This window comes from Carettochelys insculpta, chromosome 14 (assembly GCF_033958435.1).
Source record: "Carettochelys insculpta isolate YL-2023 chromosome 14, ASM3395843v1, whole genome shotgun sequence".
Taxonomy (NCBI): domain Eukaryota; kingdom Metazoa; phylum Chordata; order Testudines; family Carettochelyidae; genus Carettochelys; species Carettochelys insculpta.
In genome coordinates this window covers 40,207,172-40,233,819 of record NC_134150.1, presented here as the reverse complement: position 1 = coordinate 40,233,819, position 26,648 = coordinate 40,207,172, and the positions used below count along the sequence as shown (strand labels likewise).

The 26,648-nt window shown below is 47.0% G+C and overlaps 1 protein-coding gene across 1 annotated transcript in view; it reads right to left on the bottom strand.

Annotated features, from left to right (window-relative positions):
• JPH3 (junctophilin 3) overlaps positions 1–26,648 on the bottom strand; it is a 140,000-nt gene that overhangs the window by 38,006 nt on the left and 75,346 nt on the right. The window contains exon 3 of the mRNA XM_075009083.1: positions 1,920–2,044. Within this exon, the coding sequence (XP_074865184.1) occupies positions 1,920–2,044 (125 nt within the window). The remainder of the gene's footprint in view (positions 1–1,919; positions 2,045–26,648) is intronic.

Here is a 26,648-nt window from a genome sequence, read left to right as displayed (position 1 = left end):
AAGAAATGTAAAAACATAGGCAAGGAAAATGTATGTACTCAAATTGGAATTTGGCCAGTACATGATGACTAGCTGTCCCAACATATAGCATAGATCCACAGTGCTTTTCATGCTACTAGTGGATGAAACATGCTATCCTAAAAATGGCACAACCCTTTCATGCCACACTGGGGCACTGATTCAGGAAGACAAACACCAATGTAATGAGTCATCAACATCAGACGCTGGAGCAATTAAGATGGATGAGTAACCTCCGATTGAAGAGCTAAAGAAAAAAAACTGATGGCAGGAGCCTTCTCATGAGAGTGCAGTCTGCTAACATTTTTGAATAATACCACTCACATATGTTAATTATGCAGTTTAGTCTTACATCTTCTCAGCTACTGCCACTTTTACCTGTCCCCCTACTCCTATCTGGTACATATGCACAGAAGGCAATGATCTGCCTTTGCAATTTTTGTGGCTTAAACGAGCCCTGTCTGCTTTTATTTACTTGTTTGTTAATTCTGGTCTTGGCTCTGCTATGAACCTCAGATCCTGTTGTCCTAAAGTCTCTGCAATAGCACAGCCCTGAGAAGTTTCATAGACAAAACACCCAGCAGAAAGGTAGCGCCCAGAGGAAAACAAGCTACTTTCAAGTAGGCTCAGCTGACGCTCCCTCCAATGCACTGGGTGATGAATTGCCTCTGATAGAATTGCTGCTCCGAGCCTTAGACCAGGCACTAAATCAGGAACCACATACCATGTGCATACAGACCTATATGCACAAACCCCTTTGCCTGTCTTACACACAAACCCACTTTCACAGACGTAAACACACAAATTCACGTGATCACCAATACAGACATACATGCAAGATACTATTTAGCTTTTATATACATGCTTCTCACCAGTAAATTCAAAGCACTTTACAGTGGAGCTCAGTATCCTTATCCCCATTTTAGAGATGGACAAATGGAGGCACAAAGCTGTGATTTGACCAAGGTCACCCAGATGGCTGGGACACAGCCAGAAATATAATCCATGATTCTCAGTCCACTAGACTACACAGCCAATGATGCATATGATCATTCTCCCATTAACAAATCCTCAAAGCCACCCTTTCAACCCATGTATTTGTGGGGAAAGGCTGAAAAAGTTAAACAGCAGTGTTGCCATGAGTCAGACCTCTGAAACATGAGTGTCTTAAAAATCATACGATACCAACATGTGGGGGCCAGTGGGTATTTTAGGGCACTTGGATGCTGCAATTTAAAAAACAATCAGGCTTCTAGGACCAATATGTTCACATGTGGCAAACAGGACATCGTGGTGTGGCAAAAACGGCTCTCGAGCTGCATTCAGCTCTTGGAGCCTTTAAACGCCGCTCCTCCGCTGAGCCACATGTGGGAAATGTTGTCCACCTGCTCCGTGCACACACCCACCACGTGGTGGGAGAAGCGCATGGCGGCGGCCCCAGCGGTGGCTCTTGTGAGTCGCCGACATTAAATTAGATTGGGGTGCTGAGATTGCCTGGCTCCGGGGCAGGGCATACGGCGAATACGGAAAGATGACAACCACAAGTGCGGCAATCTTTGAATTCCTATTGGACACCACTGTTGAGTTCACGAACTAGTGAGACCCCTGAAAACCCTTGCCTCAAGAGAATTTCCAAAAATAAAATTTGGCTACCGTGTCAGTACTTTATCGCTATCACTTCTACTACTGACCACTAACTGCGTTAGTATTTTGATTAGTTTGGGGCCCCTTGAAGATTACTGGGATGGGGCAAACTTCCTCTTTGCTCCCCCATAGCTCCAGGCCGGCCCTCGAGAAGCCCCACAGCGCCCTCCTGTGCACTGTGCCCTTTAACACATGCATGCACACGCCCACAATGAAGTCATCCTGGGAGACTGGCTGGCTCGGCAGCGCTGACTGACCATTTTCCCTGTGTTGGAAGGAAGGCGAAAACTCTTTGGCAGTGATCCTGGCAATCCGAGCTTCCTCCTGAGCTTTCTGTGCTGCTGTCACAGCTGCATCGGCTTTAGCCCTGGAGTGGGAAGTCCTGCAAGAGAAAGAGACAAAGGTGAAATTAGGCAGCTCAGTTACTCCAGTGGGCAAGTGGCATCATTCCCAGAGCTGCAGCAGTAGCAGTGATCACGGCTGCCTGTACTCAGCAGATCTGACTTTATCCCCCTGATTAGTGACCTAGCTGAAGACAGAGCTTTTCTTCTAGCCCATGCTCGAGCTTTGCCAGTGTCCCGTGTCCTGCTCATGTCCATTGTTCTTGAACCAGTTTCTCCAAGAGGGACCTCACATGGTAAACAGATTAGTCCCATTTTGGAGCTACAGATGTCATGCTTCAGTGGAACCTCTCCCCACTAGAAGAGAGGCAGACAACCCTTTATCAGGGATTTTCTGTGGCAGTTTACAGCAAAGGAATTAGCCTAGCTGAAGATACCAGTTATTAAATGTGCACTAAGAACTCAGTCCTTTGAAGAGCTGAGCAACTCCAGGCCTGGCCAAGAGCCGTCAGCTTGCCCAACAAAGATGGATGTGCTCAGCCTTTCCAGGAGCCACTTGGTGCTTGCCAGTGCTAACTCCTGAAGCAGGTAGGCTGATACTGAAATTTGAGTTGGGAAATACAATGAACGGTAGCCCAGATGCATCCGAACAACCCTCCTTCATCTCTGAGTCAGAACTCATGGCCCACCTGGGCTGGAGCAGAATTATCCTGAGCAGAACTAGTTGGAAAACAGGTGTTTGCTGTTGGAACACTTTTGACTTTAGAGCAAAAAGTTGTCAGCTGAAAACTTTGTTGAAAAGCAAAAACGTTTCAATTGGAAATGCCACCAGAGTGCATCATGGGAGCTGTTGCTTGGGATAGGGTGGGAGCCACAACTACAGCTGGGTGAAGTTTTTTGAATAAATGAATTTAGGTAGCCAGTCTTTTTGCTCACATTTGGGATGAATTTGTTAAGGAGTTTCAGCTGGGAAAAAACAAAGTTGTTTTTAGTCAAACAAAAGAAAATACTGACCCAAAATGAACCCCCGTAAATTTTTCATTTTGTTTCATTTAGGGTTTTTTTGGGCTGGGATATTCTTGTAACTCTACTGGTGATCTCATTCTCTGTTGGCTGAGCTCACCAGGGCTACAGCTACACTGCAGCCCTATTTGAAACAAGTCATTTCAAAACATCTATTTCAAAATATCTTTTTTCAAAATAACACAACTACACACAAAACACATTTTGAAATAGCACCCAGCTATGTCAAAATAGCATTTCCGTACTCCCTGCCCTGCCATTGGAGCCCATTATGGCTTATTTCAAAAAAGCACTACTCCATGTCTTTTTATGTCTGTGTATTCACATTTACATACCGATCAACAAAGCAGTTTCGAAACAGGCACTATTCCTCCTGCATTGAGAGTCACCAGTTGCAAAATAATGCACCAGCTATTATGGTTTTATTTCCAAATAGCACGTGCATAGTCTATACGCTATTTCAAAATAACACTGTAGCATAGCCGTAGCTTAGCTGAACTATGGCTCCCAGGTCTCTTTGTTTAAATCAGTAAGGATTCCTTGGTCATGATGCACCAAGGGAGATGTAGTCTGTCTGGTGACTTTAGCCTCTAGAAAAGATTAGGGGCACGAAGCACACAAATACAGCTCTCATGTAGCAGCACGTCTGTATCAAAACAAAAAAACATAAACAAAAACACCAGAACATCAAAAATTTCTCTTTTGATTGAAAAGTTGAATTTTTCCTTGAAGAGCAGTTTTCACAAAATCTTGGTTTTTATCAAAACATAAATCTCCACTGAAAGACAGTTGACAGTGAGTTTTCAACCAGCCCTATCTACTATGTCTTTTCATAGCCTAGGCTACGTCTACACGTGCCCCAAACTTCGAAATGGCCATGCAAATGGCCATTTCGAAGTTTACTAATGAAGCGCTGAAATGCCTATTCAGCGCTTCATTAGCATGCGGGCGGCAGCAGCGCTTCGAAATTGACGTGCCTCGCCGCCGCGCGGCGCGTCCAGACGGGGCTCCTTTTCGAAAGGGCCCCGCCTATTTCGAAGTCCCCTTATTCCCATGAGCTCATTCCTAGATGTCACGTCACTTCCCTTCCCAGACTTACTCAAGGGTGAGCAAACTTTTTATGTTGGGCCTCACTCTTCATCCCTGCAATTAGCGGGAATCCCCACCCCCAAAATCTGTCTAATGGAATCCAAACCAAAACAAATGTGGATTATGTTCATATGAAAATAAACCCTCTTGGCATGTGTAAGAAAATAAGTCTGTAGAATGTAAAAAGCTTTGTTGATCGGTATATAAATGTGAATACACAGACATAAAAAGAGTAACATATTTCAATATTTTTAATGAAATGGAGGAACCTTAAAACCCTCAGCTGATGGGGCTGTGCTCCCCCTTCCCAAATTCCATGTCCCCCCGAAGGAGGGCCCACCCATCCCCTCTCCCAGTCAAACTAATCAGGCGTTCCCAGTAGCCTAGTTTTTTTTTAATTTCATCCCATTGCTCCATTTACTTTATCTTATACAATCACTCCCTGTCCTTAAGTTATGCAACTTTTGACTCATGTAAACAATTATTCCACCTACCACTCTTAGCCAAGCTATAGATGTGCCCTTAAAAATGTTAATGCCTAGAGACCCCATGGTGAAGGGAGAGCTATCACCTGGCTGACTTTCTTTCCCTTCTTCCCCCCAACAAATAAGTCCCTCCAGCTCCTTCAATCTCTGAATTCGCTGTTTCTAATAGATTTGTCACTGCCAATGGCCAGAACTAAGTGCAGTGTTCTGACAAATTCACATACATGGAAATAAGACAGGCAATAGGCAATATAGTATATAACAAAGGATTGATTATACCCAGAATAAATACAGGGTTGTTTTTTTTTGTATGCCTGGTCAGTTATTTGAGTTAGAGTGTACCAATAATGTGCACCTGCAGTCATTCTGTTGGAGGGTACTGAGTAATAATATCAGCACGATGTAGAACTGCAGGAAGCAGTAAAGATCTGTCACTTGTTGACACGTTCTGTTTCTTTTAGAAAGGCTGGGTTTATGTAAATCGGCTCCTTTGTAGTAGCTGATGGAATTGACATGACTAGTTTGTAACAGAGTGCTTTAAGGTGGTAATGAAAGAGTAACAGAGATGACATTGTTACAGGGTGACCAAATGCCCCAATATTATCAGAACCATGCTAGTATTAGGGCCCTATTTGGATGAGTGCCTTTGCGATTTCATACATGTCTATAAGCTAGGCTTGGAAGGATTAGCTTTTTTTTCAGTAACTGTTACTGAACAGCAATTACGCTGTACACACACAAACTGGAAAGAAACATTTCCATCTATATTCATAGACATTGACAGAAAAGATAAGAAAAATGCTGCTTGAGACCTTATCCTTAAATCAGTCTCAACAGTTACTTGGTCTAGTTTGGCAAGTGATGTTGACAAGTTGTGGGTTGACCATTATAAGGGTGAATCTCAACACTTCCTGTCAATAAATATTGCGTGACCCCACCATAATTTCCCACAGGTGTGAAATTTACATTCTAAAAGTTATACTACAAGCCTCAATATTAGCCGCTAAAGGTCACAAAATATAACATTCTAGCTATGGCTTAGGCAGAGCACCTTGTGCTGTGTCTGCTGTCACCTGTGATAAGCTAAGCACCGTCAGCTCTCTCTGCTGCCTGGGTGGGAGACTGCACTTCCCATGTCTAACGTAAGTGGTACTGATGTTTCATTTGGGTGCTTTGCCCTCGTGTCAGAATTGAATCAGTGCTCCATAATGTCCTGGACAGAGTTTCTGGAGGACCACACCAAACCCCTCCATTTTTCATTTTCATTTTACACTGCTCGCTGCAGTGAAAAAGCAAGTAGTACCAAGCCCCTGAGGTGAGGATATGAAAAACCTTATGATTCCCCAACTTGTACTTATAACCTTTGTATATACTGGTCCTGGCCCAAGGCAGCACTCTTCTCAGTAACAGACCCACACCATACAAAGAGCCAGATCCTCTGCTGATCCAAATTCATACATCTCCCCAAAAGATCTGCTTCAATTCACATTGGCCAAGGAGTGGCTGATTGTGTGTGACCAACATTGGGATCTAAAGCCCATAATTGGACTGACAACAGGAGGTTGATTTTCAGTCCAAGGTAAATCATTTTCCTTATGCCCTAGAACCTCATGTGCTATTAATTAATTAATTCTGTAGCACCAACTCTGAGCTAGCCACTGTTTAGACAAGTCTGAAGGCATGGCTATTCCCCCAAAACCCTAGTATTACAGATCTGTGGCACCTTATAGACTAACAGATGAACGATCTGATGAAGCGGGTCTTTGCCCACGAAAGCTTATGCTCCAGAATATCCATTAGTCTATAAGGTGCCACAGGACTTATTGTTTTTCTTGAAGATACAGACTAACATGGCCACCTCTCTGATACATGTATTGCAGGTATGATCCTCCCAGAGGAAAACGGTTCAGCCCGGAAGTTTAGCAGGAACTTGTCAGTTTTACTACATTTATCCAGCCTGTTGATGTTCTTTAAATATATACACTTGCCCCCTTTTGGGCACTTCTTAGAGGAGAGGATTAAGGTTTACAGAACTTATGCCCATCTGCCACACACAATTGTCAATATACAATTTGCTGCTCTGTTCGGTTTCTTGAGAGCTGAACTGTTCCACTTTTCTTACAGATGCTTTCCGACGTTTTCACAGCACATGCTGCTTTATTGTTTGTCCTCTGAATCTTTCAAAACAATAAAAATCCCTCTTGTGCCCTCTACAGTTGTCCAAATTAGGAGAGGGCAGTTGACACAGCAGTAAATTAAAGGTGGGATCGAGAGGAACCTAATGTGGGATTGAGAGGAACCTAATTTGGGCCCTGGTCTTGCTTCCTTCCATTCTTCACAATTTTACCTGTATTGTTGTCAAGCAAACACGCAGGCACAACAGCAGGTTTACGTAACAATATATTCTGTCTGCAATTAGCTCCTGCCAGAGAATGCAGGGTCACAGCCAGTGCTGTGTGATACCCATTGATGTCAGAGAAATCAGGTACTCCTGTTCACTCCAAGGGGGAATGAATGGAGAGGGAAGACACATGGATGAACGCAGATATGGAGCTCTGCTTCCTGCACCTGTGGTGCAGAGGTGGCAATATGCTAAACTTCTGCTCTGCTGACCCTCCAGGCCAAACTAGTGCTGGTCGAAGTGGACAGAGAAGTATATCTACACTGCAATTAAAAACCTGCAACTGGGTCATGCCAGCTGATTTGGGACTGGACTGTGGGTCTGTGGAAAGAGCTGATGTGGCCTCCCTCCAAGCCAGAGGGGAAGGAGCTACTTTGAGTGGGTGGAGCCAGGCTAAGTTTACTTTGCCCCCCCAGAAATGGAGGGGTGGAGCAGAAAGCAAAAAAATACGAGGGGTTGGCTCAGTCAGGGCAGCACCAGGGAAGTAGCCAGACCCAGGCTGCTCCCTGCAGGCTCTGGTGCCAAGCCAGGGAAGGGGACAGATACGCCCTGCTTGCAACCACCCATCAACTTGCTGCCAAGCCAACTGCCACCCTGGCCCTGGAGATACCTGAGGCCAAGGAGGTGATGGAACTGGTGGGACTGCCAGTGGAGGAATACCTGGACTAACCTGAGGAGCTGGGGCCGGGGGGACAACCAGCGTCCGAGTCGCCGGACAGACCTGAATAGCCTGGCTTGCAACTTTGGTAGGAAGTGGCCTGGGGAATTAGGTTGATGACTTTGTGGCTTAGATGGTCAGTGTGTTGCAGGAGGATCCCCACTGAGCAGGTGGCGGGACACCTCCGCACGGTCAGGGCCTGGGCTGGAATGCAGTGGCACTGCACAGGCCTGCGTTTCCTACCATCCACCTGCCTTGGGGGTGGCAGCCTCCCAACCACAGGTCCTGCCTGAGGGGTGCATTACTGACCCCGGCTGACTTCTGCTGGTGATGGTGACGTGCTCCAGCCTTGCTGTCAACCATCCCCTTGTTCTGACCGGGTGTCACACTTCCCTTTGTTAACTCCCCCTTTCCAAGGCAGATATGACCCTGGCTGCTCTGCAAGGTGGCGATCCATCTGCCCCATGGGCTCGACAGGCCAGCCAACCCATTACCAGGAGAGCCCGGACTCGAGGATCCTGGAAAGAGAGAGGGCTGCAGCCTGAGCCTGCACTCTACCCAGCAATGCCAAAGGCCCTGGGGCTGCCAGCCGCCAGCTCTGCCACTGTGGCAGCAGCCAGAGCCCTGGTCCCTTTAAATTGCTGCATGAGCCCCACGCGGCATGCTCCAGAGAGAACTCAGGATTGTGTGGGGGAGGCTAGCCCCAGCCCCACCCCTTCTTCCGAAGGCCCTGCCCCTTCTGAGGGTGTGGAGCAGGCTGCCTCCCCGCCTTGCCCAGGGTCCAGCAAGGCCGATGCCCCACAGGTGTAGCCATGGCTTGGGATGTTCTACTGCCGGCTGGAAAACCCTCTCAAGGCTGGGCCCCCAGCCAAGATACATAGCGTGCTCCAGCTGTTCCCCCTGACATGCCCCCCAAAAGTGTGGATGGAGAAGGGGGGCCTCGATCCAGCTACATCAGCTCGATGTCACTGGGTGTTCCCCTCTCCCAGGCAAACTGACAGGTTCCAGGGCTCAGTCTGGGCTGAAGACCTGGCTCTTCTTTCTGTGGTAACCTTTGAGGTTTGCCTTCGGGGGTTAGACGGAGAATGCAGCCCAGCTGGGTCCCCCTTTCGCCCGCTCAACCCACAGACCTGGACCACTTCAGAACCCCTACAGGGTCCTCTCTTCTCTCTACCACTCCACCTTCAGAGATGCACCCTCTGTTCACAGAAGCAGATTGGAATCTCTGGCCATGAGGGTCAGATGCAACATCCCCAACAGTCAACAGGCCATTTGTCCACTGAGAACAGTGAGCTTCGGATCATACCTGAGCATGGGAACGAGGGTGGGTTGTTCAGCTGCTTTTGGGATTTGGCCCAGGTGTAGTAAAAATAAATTACATTAATAAAGCGATCTCTGTTATAAAATAGACCCAATTTACGCAAAGTGGATAACAACGCACAAGGCTCCGCAGAGACGTGGGTGGGCTTAATTGTTTGTAATGCGGTCTAAAATGCTTGGAAGGAGGGAGGCATTGAAGCAAGAAGGAGAATTATTATGATCTATACATTGCATAATAAAATACATAAGTATTCCCAAATAAGTGCACGTAATCCAGTTAGTGCTAGCGTGAGTTTCTCACGTACTATATTTAACATCTGTCTCTTTTATAGATGCATGATGTCTATAGTGTGCACTAGGTCTTAAATTCCCCAGTTAATTGCTTGATTTTTATTTCCTTGTAAAGCAAATCTTCCTACATGACACACGCACATTTTAATTGCTCTTCTCCTGCCTCACGTGGCTGAGTCTAACTGTACTTAACCTGGGGCTAGCAGTATGTAAAGAGATGAGCTCTATGTATATTACAAAGAGCAGCACATGGTCCCCAGCTAAGCAGCAAAGTGGCAGTTCTATTGTCACGTTCTGATGTTTTGTGAATGGGACTCAGTTCCAAGACAGCATTGACTTTCGAACGTACTAGGGAATGGCTGTTCAGAAGAAGGTGAAAACTCAGCAGGATTTTTGGGTCAGGTTTAGAGGTGAAGAGTAAGGGGGTGTATTTTTGTGCACTAATAAAAGGATATAAGAGACCCTAAGGGTTTCGCTACACCTGCGGTAGCCAACCTTTTTTCCATCAGGGCCACATGGCAATTTTTTATGGGTTCTGGGGGCCAAACACAAAATAGTGTAATCATTCAAACAGAAAAATGCAGCATAAATTGACATTTTATTATTCTCAGACAGGGGTCTGCAACCAACAGAGCGAGAAGAACCATTTTTTTCAAATTTAGGTACAAAATCAATACTTCAAGAGCCGCAATGCATGTGATATGAGACAGTCCTTAATAAATAACATCAAACTGTATCTTTTATTACCCCTATTTTAAGAATGCACACGCCTTGATTTGTACCAGTTAGAAAGTTAAGTTACCCCCATCCCCAGGCTTAACCCCTCTCAGCCCCAAACCTGCCCTCCATCCCCAGGCTTCACCCCTCTCAGCCCCAAACCTGCCCCCCATCCCTAGGCTTAACCCCTCTCAGCCCCAATCCTGCTCCTCTGCAGCCACTGCCTCCCCATCCTGTCTCCTTCTTAGCAGGGCTGCACAGCTCCAGCAGGGGCAGACTTGGCCACTCCTCCTACCAGCTTTCCTGCTCACTTCGCCCATCTACAACGTGTGTGGCTCCCTGATCTGCTATGCTGAAAAAATGGAACTCAGTTTAATTGGTTTAATGGCTGGATCCCTCCTGGCCATTAAACCAATTCAATTGAGTTCCACTTTTTCAGCCAAGCCAGGGCAGGGAGCTGCAAGCCTGACTACACCCTGTGCCCCACACTCATCTTGGCTAGCTTGGGTACAATGGCGCTGCTGCCACAGGGTTTCACAGGCCAGATAAAAATGCTTGGCAGGCCAGAGCCTGGCCTATGGGCCCTGTGTGAGCCACCCCTGGGCTACACAGTAACAGCTGGGCCTGGATAGCTGTCTGGAGTCAGTCTGCATCCAGGGCATATGGGTAACAATAGCAATGAAGACAATATTGCTTGGGCCTTGTTGTGGGCTAATGAGCTCACTACACTTACAGGCTCTACACCAGGGTTGTGGTACCCGCAGTGTGCTGTCTTTACTGCTGTTGGTACCTGCACTGGCTGGATTTAAGCTGGCTCAGGTCAGCTAGTCCAAACACAGCTTCTGCTGGGTAAACATACCACAGTCCCTGTTTGCATGGAAACGTGGATTATATCAACACTTAAAAAGGTGCACCACTGCAGTCCTTTGTGTCAACACTCACTACCGTGGCAAATGGGGCTCTCCTGTTCCTGTCCATGGGTGATGGTAAATAGCTCTACAGAAGAATTCTTCTGGAGACTTAGGTTGGGGATGGATTTTCCACACCTCTGTGTGACCTAGCTGGGTTCATCTAATTTTCTAGTGTAGACCAGCCCCTACCCTGGTTTAACTAAACCAGCACAAACCCTGGTGTGGACTCTTGTTTTAGTTTGAGAGTGGCTGATTTTGGATATCTCTGCATTAGCACTTTTGCCAGTGTCAAGGGGCACTTTGCCCATCCCCCTGTGAAGGCAGCATCAGGCCCTCTGCAGCCCCTTAAACTGTACTCGAACCTTTCTCCCTCAGGACAACACGGCCAAACAACCAGCGGCTATTACTATACCCCTCTATTGCAAGGCAGCATGGTCTAATGGCCAGAGTCACTATAATCCCCACTGTCGTCAGGGAAGCACGACCTAGTGGCTCAAGAGTAAATATGAATGGATCCTCACAGGGGGAGTTGGGGAGAAAGGGGCAGAAAGACCCAGTTCCTCCCTCTCCAGCAGTCCCAGTCCAGGGCCCTGTCAGCAGTGGAACAGTCTGCAACATGCCTAGCTCCTGGGGTTACAATTCCCCTCCCAGGGCTGCTTCCCACTAGTCTCTTGTTGCTAGTCCTCTCCAGCCGTGCACTCTGGGGGCTTCCCCTGCAGTCACTTGCAGACTGGACACCACGGTTTAACCCTTTGGTGCATCCTCGCCTGTGGCACCTCCTTCCCCTGTGGCAATCAGCCCTGACTGAGCAGCTCTGCAGGCCTTTATAGCTGAGCCCCCAGTTGGAGCATGCCTAGTAATATCGTGGGGGTGGGGCCCCTCAGCCAGGTGAGCTAGGTCAACTCCTTCAGGTCCTGTGTGGGGTTGTTACACCCTGCCACAAAGGCCATGTCTGCACTAGTACAAAGCTTCGAAATGGCCATGCATCAGCAGATCGGAATAAGGGGATTTTGAAGTTCCCAGGGTCCTTTCGAAAAGGACCCATCTGAATGAGCCACGCGGGAGCAAAATGCAACAATTTCGAAGAGCCGTGGCCGGCGGCATGTTAATGAGGCGCTGAATATGCATATGAATATCTGTGCCAGTGTAGACACAGCCAAACAGTATAATTTAGTTTGCTCAAAGGTGTGAAAAAACACCCCCTGAGCAACATGAGTTATACTGACAGAAGCATCAATGTGGGCACCACCCCTTTTTGGGGGTGGTTTAATTGTGCTGGTGGGAGATCTCTCTCTGGTCAGCACACAGCATCTACGTGGGAGATCTTATAGCTGCCTCGGTACAGCTGTGCTGCTGTAAGCTCTCTAATGTAGACATTGCTTTTGGTTTAGCTTTAAACCCCCTCCTCACTTATTTGAACAAAGCCAAAGTACACCCTGTTGGGGCTGGCTGGTTGTTTTATTTTTTAAAAAGGCCTTTACTAAAGAAAAGCAGTGTGTTCTTAGAAATTCTTGTAAGAATGTCTTCATTGCTATTGTTACCCATATGATCTGGATTCAAGCTGACTCCAGGCAGCTATCCAAGCCCAACTGTTGCTGTGTGGCCCAGAGGCGGCCTACACCTGGCCCATAGGCCAGGATCTGGCCTGCCAAGCATGGGGGGAGGGATAGCTCAGTGGTTTGAGCATTGGCCTGCTAAACCCAGGGTTGTGAGTTTAGACAGTACTTGGTCCTGCCATTGGGGCAGGGGGCTGGACTCAATGGCCTTTCGAGGTCCCTTCCAGTCCTAGTAGTCTACGATATGATTCTATGATATGAAACTCCTAGCTAATATGACATGCAAGCATACCTTTTTCCTAGTGAAGACAAAGCCTGAGAGGGTTCGTACCTTTTTTTGCACCAGTTGAACAAGTTTCATTGTAAAGTTAAATGAGGGCAGTTCTGCAGGTGGGGAACTATGTTGGTGCAATTTACATCCCATATGAACAGAAAAGAGGGGTGCAGAAGATCTGACTAACAGAAGGGGTAAGAAGGTAAAAAGGAATGTAGTTTCGTCTACTCAGATTTATGTGGGGGTTTCATCCCTTTTGGGGACTGGTTGCCTTTGGTTTCCTGAGTGCTGTGGCCTAGAACAGTGTTTCTCAACCTTTTTTTTAAATAAAGTACCCCTTTTTAAAAAAAGTTATAAGTATCCCCAGTATCCACAATTTCAGACATTTTATGTATATATAAATGAGAAAAAAGAGGGAGAGAGACCAAACTAGAGAGAGAGAGCAAGAGAGAGATAACAATAAATATAAATATATAATATGTAGCTCCCACAGAGCCAGGTACCCCAGCCCACTTTCTAACTCAATCTTCCAGAGCTAGGCACCCCTAGCCTCTGCTCTAACCCATTCCCCCTCCCCTGCTCCAGAGCCAGGCACCCCTAACCTCTGCTCTAACCCATTCCCCCTCCCCTGCTCCAGAGCCAGGCACCCCTAACCTCTGCTCTAACCCATTCCCCCTCCCCTGCTCCAGAGCCAGGCACCCCTAACCTCTGCTCTAACCCATTCCCCCTCCCCTGCTCCAGAGCCAGGCACCCCCAGCCACTAACCCGCTCCAACTCAATGCCTAGGACTCACTGGAGCCACTACCGCCACGTCCTCCTCCCTCCAAGCACTGGGGCGCATGTGCAGAGCAGCAGTTGGCACTCCCAGCAGCCGGCTCTGATTAGGAGCCCCATTTCATTCCTCGAAGACTGCATGCCCCCAGACTTCTCTCGCATACGCCTTGGGGGTATGTGTACCACGGGTTCAGAATCACTGCCCTAGGACTGCACCCTCACAATGCTGAGTAAATCAGTGTCTGCACTGCTCTGCGAGGGGCGAGGCACGGTAGCCCCCAACTCTGTGCCTTGGCTGGGGGAAGCAGAGGATGTGGCTCAGCAGAACACGGCGGTGGGGAGCCCCAGAGAGAAAGAAGGTAGGTGTCAGTGGCATGATCAGCACACCGGGGACCATCCCAAGGAGTCTTCTGTGACCACACCCCATCACAAGAGTATTGGCAGAGACGACAGTACAGCCCTGGAACACGGCCTGCTCCCATGCCATTCCCTTCCTCGCTGGTACCACGTAAGCGCAGCTCAGCAGGGGAGGCATTCAATGAAAACTCAAGGTCTGAGTCATTGTTACCTGGCACCTTGTATTGTCCTTTCTGCCAGTGCAAAGTGAGTGCAAACTGTTTCTAAATTGGAACAGAAGCATTTTATACCCAGTTTGCAATGGTACAAGTGACAAAACCTGGCGCAGGGCACCCATGAGTGACATTGGCAGGCCAGACTTAGCTTTTGCTAAGACTGCAGGCATTAACTAAGAACAGGCAAACTCATAGCCAGAGAAGAGACCAGTTCATCTGTACGTTTATTTTGCTCAAAACATGTACTAGTCTTATAAGACCACATTTAGTGTTTAGACACTGTGAAATACTTGTAACTGCTGCATGCATTAATTCACTCAGTGATGTTTGTATTCCCTGTCATAAGAAACCACGTACAATTTGCTTTATAGCTTAGAATATGTTTGCTCTGAACATGTGCGTCCAAGGACGAGCATAAGGTTGCTAGTTTTGGTTGAATGAATTCCTGTAGGTTTCAGCAGGACATAATCTCAAATTGAAGAATCTTTTTAAGTCCTAGAGATTCCAGGACAATCCTAGGGGTTGGGCAACACCACAGGGGAATCCCCTCCCCACCTATTTAGGGGATGATAAACATTTAAGTTTTTTGAGCATAAGCTTTTGTGGATTGGCGCCCACTTCGTCAGATGCTTGAAGCGGAATCTTTCGTTTTGGCAGGGATATCAGCTTATCAGCTATTTGGAGCGGGCCACATCCACCCTGACGGAATAGGCCTTGTTAGCACTGGTCCTCCACACAGTAATGTACCATTCCCATCTTTACATATGTGTATATATATCCCTGCCAAACTGAAGGTTCCACTTCATCTATCTGAGGAAGTAGGCTCCAGTCCATGGAAGCTTATACTCAAATAAATGTGTTAGTTATTTAGCACCACGGGACTCCTTGATGGTTTTGCTAAACTAGACTAATATGGCTACCCCTCTGAAACATTTAAATGGGGCATTATAGGACAGAAACTTTAACTGTCCAAGCCACCCATCGGGAACAGTAAGTAAAAGGCCTTGGCCCCATCCTTTAGAAGAAAGAACTAAAGATAGTTGACATGAAGATTTTTTCCCATATCTTTGCTCTTTAAACTCTCACAGGGCCAGAAAAATCAAACCAGTGCTCCCCAGGTGGTATCTCCTGGTCTGCTCTGAAAGATACTTTGAGCCGACAGATCTCTACGACTCTGCTGCTCTTAGGATTTAGATGGTAACTCATCTGGATGTGCATGTGTTCGCATGATTTAACCTGTGCATAACTCATTTGTTTTTCGTAGTCAATAAACCTACAGGAAGTTTATTAAGAGAATGACTAGAAGATGCTGGTTTTGGTATAAGAGTTAGGGTGCCTACTGATCTGGGGTAAGTTACAAGTCTCTGGGGACTGAAAACAACCTGAATATTGTGTGAATGGCGGTGTAATGGACCGTTTATCACCCAGGTAGACTGAACCAGCTAAGAGGACTGTCTGTGACTCCATGCTAAGAATGGTGGCATGATCCAGGAGTTCTCATTTGTTCCTGGCTTGAAGACATCTAATACTAGAACATACCAGCAGTTTGAGGTGTCTTCCCTGTTTTTGACAGTCTGCCCTGAAGGAGGCACTCGTGGTTGTGAGCTGCTCTACACGCAAGGAGCCAGGCTGTCTAATGCTGCAGGCAGTGCTGCTGCTGATTAAGGTCTTCTCTCTAGTGGAGGATGTAGACAATATTAGCTAATACTTCAGTGACCATCTGTCCCATTCTTCCCAGGACAATCCCTTATTTAAATTGCCTCGCAGGCGTCCCAACTTTTTTAAGAAAATGGGCAAACTGTCCCATATTTTGGGAGGCTCCTGTTCCCCGGCACCTGGTATCCCGGGGCAGCAGCTTCCACTGCAGGCAAATACCCAATTCCATGGTGCCCCATGTCTTGGGAAGGCAGCTCCTGCTGCAGGGGAGCTTTTCCATGGGGCAGCTGCCCGATTCCTCAGCACACCATGGGGAGGCAGATCCTGCGGTGGGGAAGCTCCTCTGTGGGCAGCTACCCTGTTCCCCAGGGAGGCCAGAAGGCTGCAGAGAGCCTATTTTCGTCAACCACACTCCCCAGTCAGGAGCCCCCATCCTCCACTTCCTCTCATCGAAAGGCTGTAGAGCTCCCATCTCCAGTGCCTAACCATGGGGCAGTAACCCTCATCGCCAAGGGGCCCTGACATGGGACAGCAGCCCCACCATCCTCGGTGTCCCGTATTTGCCATAGGACCATGGTCACCCTAGCCAACATGTTAAGAGTGTGGTGAGGGAAGGTGCTGGCCTTGTTTACAGATACGCATGTCAGTGGTGGTCTTCTCCCCGATTCCAGTCCCCGCATGGTGCTAGGGGTACAGTGGGGCTGGACATGCTGCCTTCTAGAGCAGGTGTAAAATGACAGTCCTGCTCTTGTGGTGGTGTTGTGGTTGACATTTTTTTTTTCTTCAAATATAGGGGCGTTAATCCCTGTGTTCTGGTGAAAAATCTCAGTTGGTTAACCAGCTTGCGCCTGCCCACATTCGTGTAATGGGATGGCCGCCTCACTCTGGCAAGGGAGGGGTTAAAAGCAGGCTGGAGGGAGCCTGTGCAAACCCCTGCCAATCTGGGAGAGGCTTCTAGGGAACCATTCCAAGGGTGGCTTGCTGGGGCAGTCCTGACATTAAAAGCTACTGAGCGGAGCAGAGGGCAGCGGGGTCCTGACCAGTGAAGGGGCAGGACTAGTTCTCCTTGAGAAGCACCTTTGATAGAGCGGTGCTGTATGGGCTCAGAGGAGCCCCCGGCCTGAGAACTGCCAGGCTGTGATCTTGACACAAGGGCCAAGAAGGTGCAAGGGTCACGGGGAAAAGGCCCAGGGAGCAATGTGAGCACTTAAGTTGAATGAAGGAGGACAGGACATGGCGGCTGCCACAGCACCCTGGGGCTGAGACCCAGAGTAGCGGGCAAGCCTGGGGCCCCCCACTTCCACTAAACCTTGCAACCGAGGAGGATGGCTACGCAGACTGGCTACAGTGGCAGGTGTATCAACTGAGGCTTGCTGATACCCCAGAAGGGGACAAGAACAGGGTGGTGGAATTCCAAAGGAAATTACAACTACTGAAGGAACTCCCTGCTGCTACTCAGGACCTCATTCACTCAGACACACCATCTGAGCCCCAGCCTGGATTATTCTATTTACTTCCCAAAAACCGCAAACCTGGAAACCCTGGACACTCTATCATTTCAGGTATTGGCACCCTTACCACTGGACTATCCAGTTACGTGGACTCCCTCCTCAAACCCTATGCCACCAACACTCCCAGCTATATCCGAGATACCACCGACTTCCTGAGGAAATTACAATACATCAGAAAAGTTCCTGATAATGCCATCCTTGCCACAATGGATGCAGAGGCTCTGTACACTAATATTCCACATAAAGATGGATTACAAGCAAACAGGAATACCATCCCTGATGCCACCACAGCCAGTCTGGTCTCTGACCTCTGTAACTGTGTTCTCACACACAATCATTTCCGATTTGGGGACAATTTATACCTCCAGATTAGTAGAACTGCTATGGGCACCCGCATGGCCCCACAATATGCTAATATATTTATGGCTGACCTGGAACAACGATTCCTCAGCTCTTGTCCACTATTACCCCTCCTCTACTTAAGATACATTGATGACATCTTTATGATTTGCACCCATGGTACAGATTCTCTAGAAGAATTCCACAGAGACTTTAACAATCTACACCCCACCATCAATTTACGCCTCAATTACAACATGCAAGAGATACATTTCCTGGACACTACAGTACTAATCAAGGATGGCCTGATCAGTACCACACTGTACCAAAAACCTACTGATCGCTATACTTGTCTACACCCTTCTAGCTTCCACCCTGCACACGTGACTAGATCCATTGTTTACAGTCAAGCTCTTAGATACAATCACATTTGCTCTGATCCAACTGACAGAGACCAAAAACTACAAGATCTTTACCAAATATTCATAAACCTGAATTACCCACCAGGAGAAGTGAAAAAACAAATCGACAGGGCCAGACGAATACCCAGAGACCAGCTACTCCAAGATCGGCCCGGAAAAGCTAAGAACAGAACACCACTGATCATCAGCTACAGCCCCCAACTCAGACCACTGCCACGAATTATTAAAGACCTACAACCTATCCTTAATCAGGATGCCACACTCCGGAAGGCCCTGGGTGACATGCCTGTTCTCTCCTACAGACAACCTCCCAACCTTATGAGGATCCTCACTAACAGCCACAGTCTATACCCCAGGAACACCAGTCCTGGAACCTTTCCTTGCAACAAAGCCCACTGCCAGCTTTGTCCCCATATCTTCTCTGGAAATACCATCACTGGACCTAACCAGGTTACTCACAGAATCACAGGCACTTTCTCATGCTCCTCTACTAACATCATATATGCCATCGTGTGCCAACAATGCCCAGATGCTTTGTATATTGGACAGACTTCTAACTCCCTTAGACAAAGGGTTAATGGGCACAAAACAGACATCAAAACACTCCAGATCCACAAACCAGATAGTCAACATTTTAATGGAATGGGGCATTCTATTAATGACCTAAAGGTATGTGTGTTACTGAAAAAGAGCTTTCGCACCGTTCTTCAAAGAGAAACGGCCGAGCTGGCTTTTATATTCAAATTTGGCACACTAACACATGGTTTAAACCGGGACGGGAACTTTCTGAGTCACTATAGGGGCTCATCTGCATACTTGGCATAATCTAATTCTTGACCTTCCCCCCCCACCCCTCCACTCTCTGATTTGCTCACCTTGATTGTCTTTTTCTGATTTGTTCTCCTTGCTTACTGTTTTTGCTTCTCTGTGCCTTAAATATTGAGTCTGTTCTGGTCTGGCTGTGGTCTGAAGAAGTGGGTCTGTCCCACAAAAGCTCACCTAATAAACTACATTGCTAGTCTTTAAAGTGCTACTTGACTGCTTTTTGATTTGCTGGAGGGCAGTGTCAGAAAGAGGACACCGCAGTCCGGGAAGAAATATGGGTCCACAGAGACACCCTGGGAATCAGAACGGATGAGGGGTGAGACACCAGCCAGAAGGCAACACATACATAAATGGAACTGATTCCCAGAGTGACCAGCAGGAGGCGCTGTGGTGATGAGTTGACCCAATTACAATTCCCACACAGTTTCCAGTAAATAAACTATTTTTTCTTGGCGTCCTGCCCTAAACTGCATGTAGCATTCCTGTGTGCTGGTAAACAGTTGTTGTGTTCTGCCCCAGAAGTGACTGCATTTGGATGGAATGATTCCTGTCTATATCTATGAAGAGTAGGGGATCCTTTGATATGAAAGGGCTTAAAACAGCCGTCAGGTATGATTAACTACTAATATCCTCTATTAGCTGAAAGGAACTGACAACCCTAACAATACGTACTATAATCTTACTGCAGTAACAAGACTATACTTCCAACCCAACACTAACGTCATATTCTAAAAAGTTATTGGAATTTGCTTTAATATCCCAGTGCTCTAAATGTCATATGGTTACAGACTGACTAGACCACAAGCTTTCAGTAACTGCTGCTGTAAAACTCCTCATCCAAAAAGCCACCCTGTAACCTCCGAGACACAACAATAAAAATAAGATTTAATTTTGCCCTTTGGTACAAGCACATCTCTAACAGCAGCTGTTGTTTTGAGCTGAAGCTGCTGGCATCAGGTGTGCAGGAAATTGTCATTAAAAATAAAGGACTGGGAACAGATCTAAGTGTGGGAAGTGGTAGCTGAGTGAGAAAGCAGCGGGTGAGGACAGGGAAGGTATCAGACATGGACAGAGATGAAAATATAGAAATTCCAAAACAGGAATAGTTCTTGTTTGTTCATCTCTCTAATCTGATCACAAGGCTGCTGATCATGCACATAGCTAGCTTACACGACCACATGTTCTGATGAGGACTGGCTACCATTGCTCTTCCCTCTCCATTGTTATCCCCACTTGTGGCCTCTTCCCCCTACTCAGTCCCTAAATTCTTCTGGACAGGGTCTGTGCCTTAGTTGGTTTCCAGACAGTGCCAAGCACAACTGAACACTGCCCTCCAAGGTGCCACCATGATAACTTGACAAACAATGCATGATACGCTATAGCAGTGGCTCCAAATATTTAAGCTAATTGTAGAGTATCAGGTCATTCATTCAGAAATCGGTAGTAGGGATTTTACCTGGGGCAGAGCCGGCGAGGGCACCTGCGGTTGGAAGGCAAGGTCATCCTAAATGCTCATAATTGGGTAGAGTGACAACCCAGCTTTGCTTGAGGTGGACAGGGGAGCACAATTGGGGCTGGTTCTGATTCTTCTCCACCCTCCTTTCCGCCTCTTGCCAACTATTCCACTTATCCCTGATTACTGGGCAGCTTGTCAAACTGGAAGGCAGAATTGACGGGGCGAGAAAATAACAACCAACCAAAGTTCTGCAGATCTTTACAGATCTGTTGCAATTTGGCCGATGCCAATAGAGCGGAGGCGGGGGCAGATAGTACCTCAGCTTGGCATTACAGCCTGGTCTTATCTGCTCGAAGTAATAAGAAGACAGAATAGATTTGAAAGGAAGAATCTGGCTTTCTGGAATGCCAACAGGCCACTCAAAGCTTTGTCTGGGGAAAGAGACATTCAGGATGTTCATTAGGTATTGTGACCCACTGGACACTTCAGAGCTCTGCCATGCCCATCCCAGGATCAGAGCAGTGGAGAAGTCCTCCAAGCAGTCTAGAGTGGTTGCACGGGACGCAACCAATCACTGCCCAGAAGAGCCATATAAAAAAGAGTGACAGACTAGAGGAACAGAAAGAGAGTTGCTGGCTTGAGCTGCCACTGGGACCTGGAGGAGAACAGATTGCATGCCCAGCTTCTGAAGGGAACTGCAACACGACAGCTGAGCAGGGGAAGGGACTGGTGGAGCGAGAGGCTCTTGGCTAGCTGCTCCAACCAAGTCAAGGACAGTTTGCAAATGGGCTGGGAAGCATGGATGGAGTGCCTGGCTGGCTGCAGAGACTGTGAGGACAGCCTGGGGAGAGCTCCAGGGCAACAGTGCCTTTGGGGGGAAGCCCTGGGGATACAGCTCCATACTAAGACAGAGACTATGTAAAGGCTGAGTCCAGGCTGGCCTAGAGAAACCACCTGAGAACCACTGGAAGAGGTTACCAGAGGGGAGAGAGCTCAGATGCATGCAACCAGAGCTGTGGGTGTCAACCCTATCATATGTATCTGGAACTCTGCCCTGGCTTGGTGTGAGAGGATTTATGTATCTGCAGGCTTAACCTAAGTTTACAGCAGATTCATGGTTTTATGAGCAAACAAGGCAAAATTCAAACCAAGCAAAGCTTGAATGGTTTTAGCTCAATCCTGACCTAGCTTGAATTAAAGGGCAAAGTAGAGTTTGAGGAAGGAAAGTATGCAAAAGGCTTGCTCTCTACTTTCTCTGCATTTTGTTACCAAATGGAAATCAGACCCATCGCCAAGAAAACAAATCTGCAAAGGTAACTCATCTGACCAAAACAGGTTTGTGCTCAAATGAGTTGCCTCTGTGTTGAAAGCAGATGGCATGATGTATTTTTCACACTTTTGATGTGAGGGGGAAAAAAACCAAACATTTGGTCAAAAACATTTGCATTGTGGGAAACACTGTTTTGCAAAATTATGTGAAATTAAAGGCCACTCTTCTCTGAGTCTGCACTTCCCAGGCAAACAAACTTTTTTTATTTTTTCTTAACCTTAGGGTGAACCCAACAGGGCTGGCACAACCAAACAGGTGAACGAGACGGTTGCCTAGGCTGCCAAATTAGACGGAAGTGAATTTAAAAAAAACATATTAATACAGTAGAACCCCAATTACCTGAGCTAAATGGGATTGAAGATCGGTTAGATAACCCAAAAGATCAGATAATGGAGGGCCAGACATACTGCTGGGGGACCAGCCGCCAAGGCGGGGCAGGCTGCCCTGGGGCCAGATGCCTGGGCCTGGTAGAGTGGGCCTGTCTGCCATGGGGCTGGCAGAGTGGGCCAGCTGCTGAAGGGCTGTCTAATCAGAGCCAGTTGCTGGAGTATGTCGGGTAAAGAGAGGCAACGGTTAATTGACTGTTGGATAATTGGGGTTCTCCTGTATGTAATCCCTTATAAATAAAAGTATCATATATTGTACTTGTACAACAGTGCCTCGTTGCTGTGTCAGATGTTATTTGTTTCACATTGTGGAGCACAGCTGTGTGTGTAATTCAGTTAAAATGTGTCACAGCATAGAGCACCACCTGGCTTTGCTACGTGGAGGGTTGGGGTCTGGCAGTTCAGTCATTCCCAGTAGCCCAGTGCTGGCCAGTCATACTGTTGAGCCAGTGTTGTGCGGTGCTTAGAAAAGCTGGTCAGCGATCCGCCAACAGCTGCTCCACCGTGTTCCAAGCCATGATCCTGAAGTAAGCCAGTTGCAACTTGAAATGCAGCTGTTTACACCACTGACCAGAAACACCATGTACAACTCATCATGGTTAAAATTTTAAAGTGTCAGCTACTGGGAGCTTTACCATATACAGTGTAATTGTGTTCGGATTAAAGAAAAGTAGAAAAAATTAATAATTGTTTTACATTGTTCACTTCAAATGCCAACCAAAGAAAGGTAATTTCATTGCAGACTTCATTCTTCTCCATAGTGAATGTGGGGAAGTGGCAAAACCATAGTTTACTTGGGGTGCCAAAAGCTCTCGGGCCAGCCCTGAACAGAAGCAAAGCAAAAGTACACACCAGTGTTACCAAACAGCTCCTCCATGAGGGCGCTGAGGCTCGCAAATGAGGTCCAAAACTCTGTGCTTTATTGGTCGTGTCTACCTGTAGTCTGTGCTGTGTGAATACTCCTGCAGTAAATACTCCCACCATGGAGTGGGATCAGTATAGACCCTCCAAAGGAGTAAAGAGGAGGCAGATCCTGTATCCTGGTCAAGAATGTAGAAGAGGCTTCTCCCAGGGATTTCAACAGATGCCAAAACCCCACTTCTGATATTCACACAATTCTCTGTACTTTGCTGATTTCATCTGAAGTCCTGGGATTCACCACAGCTAAAGGATAAGGCCCTAACACCCAGATCCTCAAAGACATTTAGAAGCCTGCAGTCCAGCTTGCTCAATGTGGAGTCAATAGTTAAATTCCCATTGATCTCAGTGAGGTGTGATACGTTCTCAGGCCATTCAGGAGTGGAAGTCCCAAGGGAGACTTTCTCAGGGTACCTAAACTTCAGCTCTCTGACCTTGCCAACCCATCAGCCACTCAAACACTCTCTTCTGGGCTCTGCCAGACTTTGCTTTATCTTCCTGGTTACCTCCAGACAACGGCATGTGCTTCAGCATGTTTGATTCCACTAGGGATTCTCACCCTGCTTTGTACCACAGCAGCAAGATGCAGTTATAATCGCAACAGTAAGTTTATTAATAGAGAACTGAGATTTAAATGAACAGTAGTTAGAATACTGGGAGCTGAGCTGGTTACCTAACCAAAATGTAAGACCTTACTGGTTTTCAGTCCTTACCAGGTTCCTGGTTACTTCATCAATATGACACACCTTTCAGAGGTTTCCTCAGTAAACGGCTGCTAAAATGTTTTCTTGCTTCTTACTGTTTTGTCAATAAGACAGGATGGGGCTCTGGCTCCACATTCTCACCCCACACTTCTGCTGGTTCCACATCCTCCCTTCTCCCTGCTCACCCGGTTGTCCTGTTGACTTTCGTGAGTAAATGAGGCTTTGTTTGTGTTGGCTTTACAGTGATTAAATTCCTATCAGGCAGCGATAGGTGAATAAACGATTAGTCTGGCAGTAAAACCTGTATGTCAACACTGCCTTCCTACCTGATTTAAAAGATTAATGGGTAACAAACTCCTTACACACCAGCCCTATATATATCTTGCAAAGACTATGATGATCAGTGTGACGTAAGCTTTCATTTGAGACCTTGCATGCCATCCTTGACAGATAAATATTGTGACTGCAATGTGTTAGGTGCAGTGAATCTGTCCGGCCTGATAGACATGGCTGTTACAAGACTGAACTCTGCCATTTGTCACTGAGGGTTTTTTTTATGAGCACAGATAGCATAAGCTAGTCCATCATCCTTATGCTTTGTTTCCCCCACTTTCCTCCCATCTCCCTTTGCTTAGATCTGACTCAGATTTGATCCCATCATTTACGGCTTAGAAAGCTGAGACCAATTCCCTGCCTGGCAATGGATATTTAAGATTAATTCCCCATAAGAGAGCTCAAAGCACCTAAAGTGTTGGGGAGCTCCCCCCGGGGTCTCTTGCTGAGTAGGCTATTGAAGTATCTGATTCTGTAGCAAAGGCTTTGTGACTCTGTCCAACACTGCTATGTTCATTTGGATTAAGTGATTAAATAAAAGTACCTGAGTCATTACTTCCAACAGACAAAGTCACTTTTGCAGAAGAATCTCACCAGTGCTTCGCCGTGTATCAGATATAGTTTACAGAGCTGAAGCCCAGATTCCGGATTGTTATGGGCCAAAATCTGCAAATTTAGGTGTGTAGAGGTAGGCACCTAACTCTGTAAGTAAGTACATAAGCAAAGCAGCCAAACATCCAAACATCTGTAGGTGCCAAATGCTCATAATTCCAGTTTCTGGCATCCATGAAATCAGGACACCTTTATTACACCTGTATTAGGCACCTAAGCCTGGTTTTGGAGACTTAACTTTAAGTAGCCGTGTTTGAAAACCATAGCTGTTATTTAAGAATTGTGATGCCTAGGCAGGATCACTGGTGTTGCACAAAGACACCTTGAAAAGCAGCTGGTTAATTAAAGCTTGAGACAAGATGCAAGAAGTAAATGTGACCTACCGAGAACTCAGGCTGGGGCAGCTCATGGCAGAGCACATCCGTTCATTGCTACCGCAGGTGCACTTTACTAGCCCATACTTGGGACATTAAGTAGAGGTTGAACCTTTCTAGTCCGGCACCCTCAGGACCTGACTGATGCCGGATGAGAGAATTTGCCAGACCATGGGAGGCCAGTATTTTTTAGCACATTACCAATGTTTCCACTGCTTACTGGGCTTTAGAAGACATTGAGGGGCAAATTGCAGCCAAATAACAGCACAGAACACTGAGAGCTGGGACTGGTGGCTGGAAACAAACTTTATGGGAACACAGGAAACTTGTCCACACCCATGATAAGTGGTCGTCTGGCTAACTAAAACAATGCTGCATTATAGAGGTTACTGGCTGAAAAGAGTTCCTAATTACAGAGGTTCCACCTGTAATATGATCCATGTGTTCAGTCTGGCTTAGAGTGTAACTGGCTTTTTCAGCAGCCTGCCACAATCTCAGACTCACAATATTCACCAGCAGTGAAGCAGTTAAGGAACAAATGGCTTTATCATGAGAGATGACGGACTGTCTCCAGTTTTCCTAAGGGGACAGGACTGGCTCCGCTGGATTCATTGACTCTTTTGGGTCAATATGTAATCAAGACTTCTTCAAGAATGCATTTTTATCTCCTTAGGGGCGGAAAGTGTCTTCTCTCTCCACTATGTGGCTGTTCATGGGATTCCACCCTCCACACACTCCATTTTTTTATATTTGCGTAGATACAAAGGGTAAGAATTTTTAAAGGATATTTAAGAAGCAGTATTTTCAGGACTTTACATATCTATACTTACTTTTCCATCTGAAATACCACATAGTAATCCTATTAGTTAGGTGAATTACATACTTTAAGATCGGCGCTAGTTTTAGATGTTCTAGCTGCACAAAAAAATCAAAACAACCATAAACCCTGTGTGTGTGCATGCACGCGCGTGTGTGTGTGTGTAACTCTAGAAACTCTTTTATCGCATTTATCAACTCTCTGGACAAAATAGTGGGAGCTGTGGGGGAGGAAAATCCACATCCAAGAAGTTATAGCTCCGTAAACCTGCACCTCCAATGAGGAGAGGTCTGCTAATGAGACAGTGAAGGTGCCGTTTTATAGCGGGAGGGGGTGGCAGTGGTATACTCTGGCATTGTTTCATTATTAATAATTTATTATGCAGAGTTTTTTTCTCTGGGGATGCTGGCATCTCCTCCAGTGTGTCTGTACTGCCCCCAGCCATGTCCTCTGGTGGGGCTGCTATACAGACCCCAGACAGATGCAGCCGTATGGAACGGCTGAGAGCGGCTGGTAGCAATAGATCAGTGCTGGAGGAGCACGCAGAGACCCCACATTCTGCTTCTTTTACTGCTGCGGTTCCAAAGTTTCTGGCGCAGCGGGAGGAGAACTGAGACACACGCACCAGTAATGTGGAATGAATCATGACGAATGGATGGGGAGAACATGGGGACCTGGGGCCTTGGGCAGGGCGGAATCATGTGGAGGATCACCTGGGAAGGTCATGTGCCTCCCCTTTAATCCCACCCTCTGGTGTACCAATAAGAGATGGATTATACTTGCACCATTCTTAGGGCTTGTCTACACTACCACCTTCCTTCGAAGGAAGGATGGTAATTAGAGTGCTGGGCGTTTACTAATGAAGTGCTGTGGTGCATATTCCCCACCGTG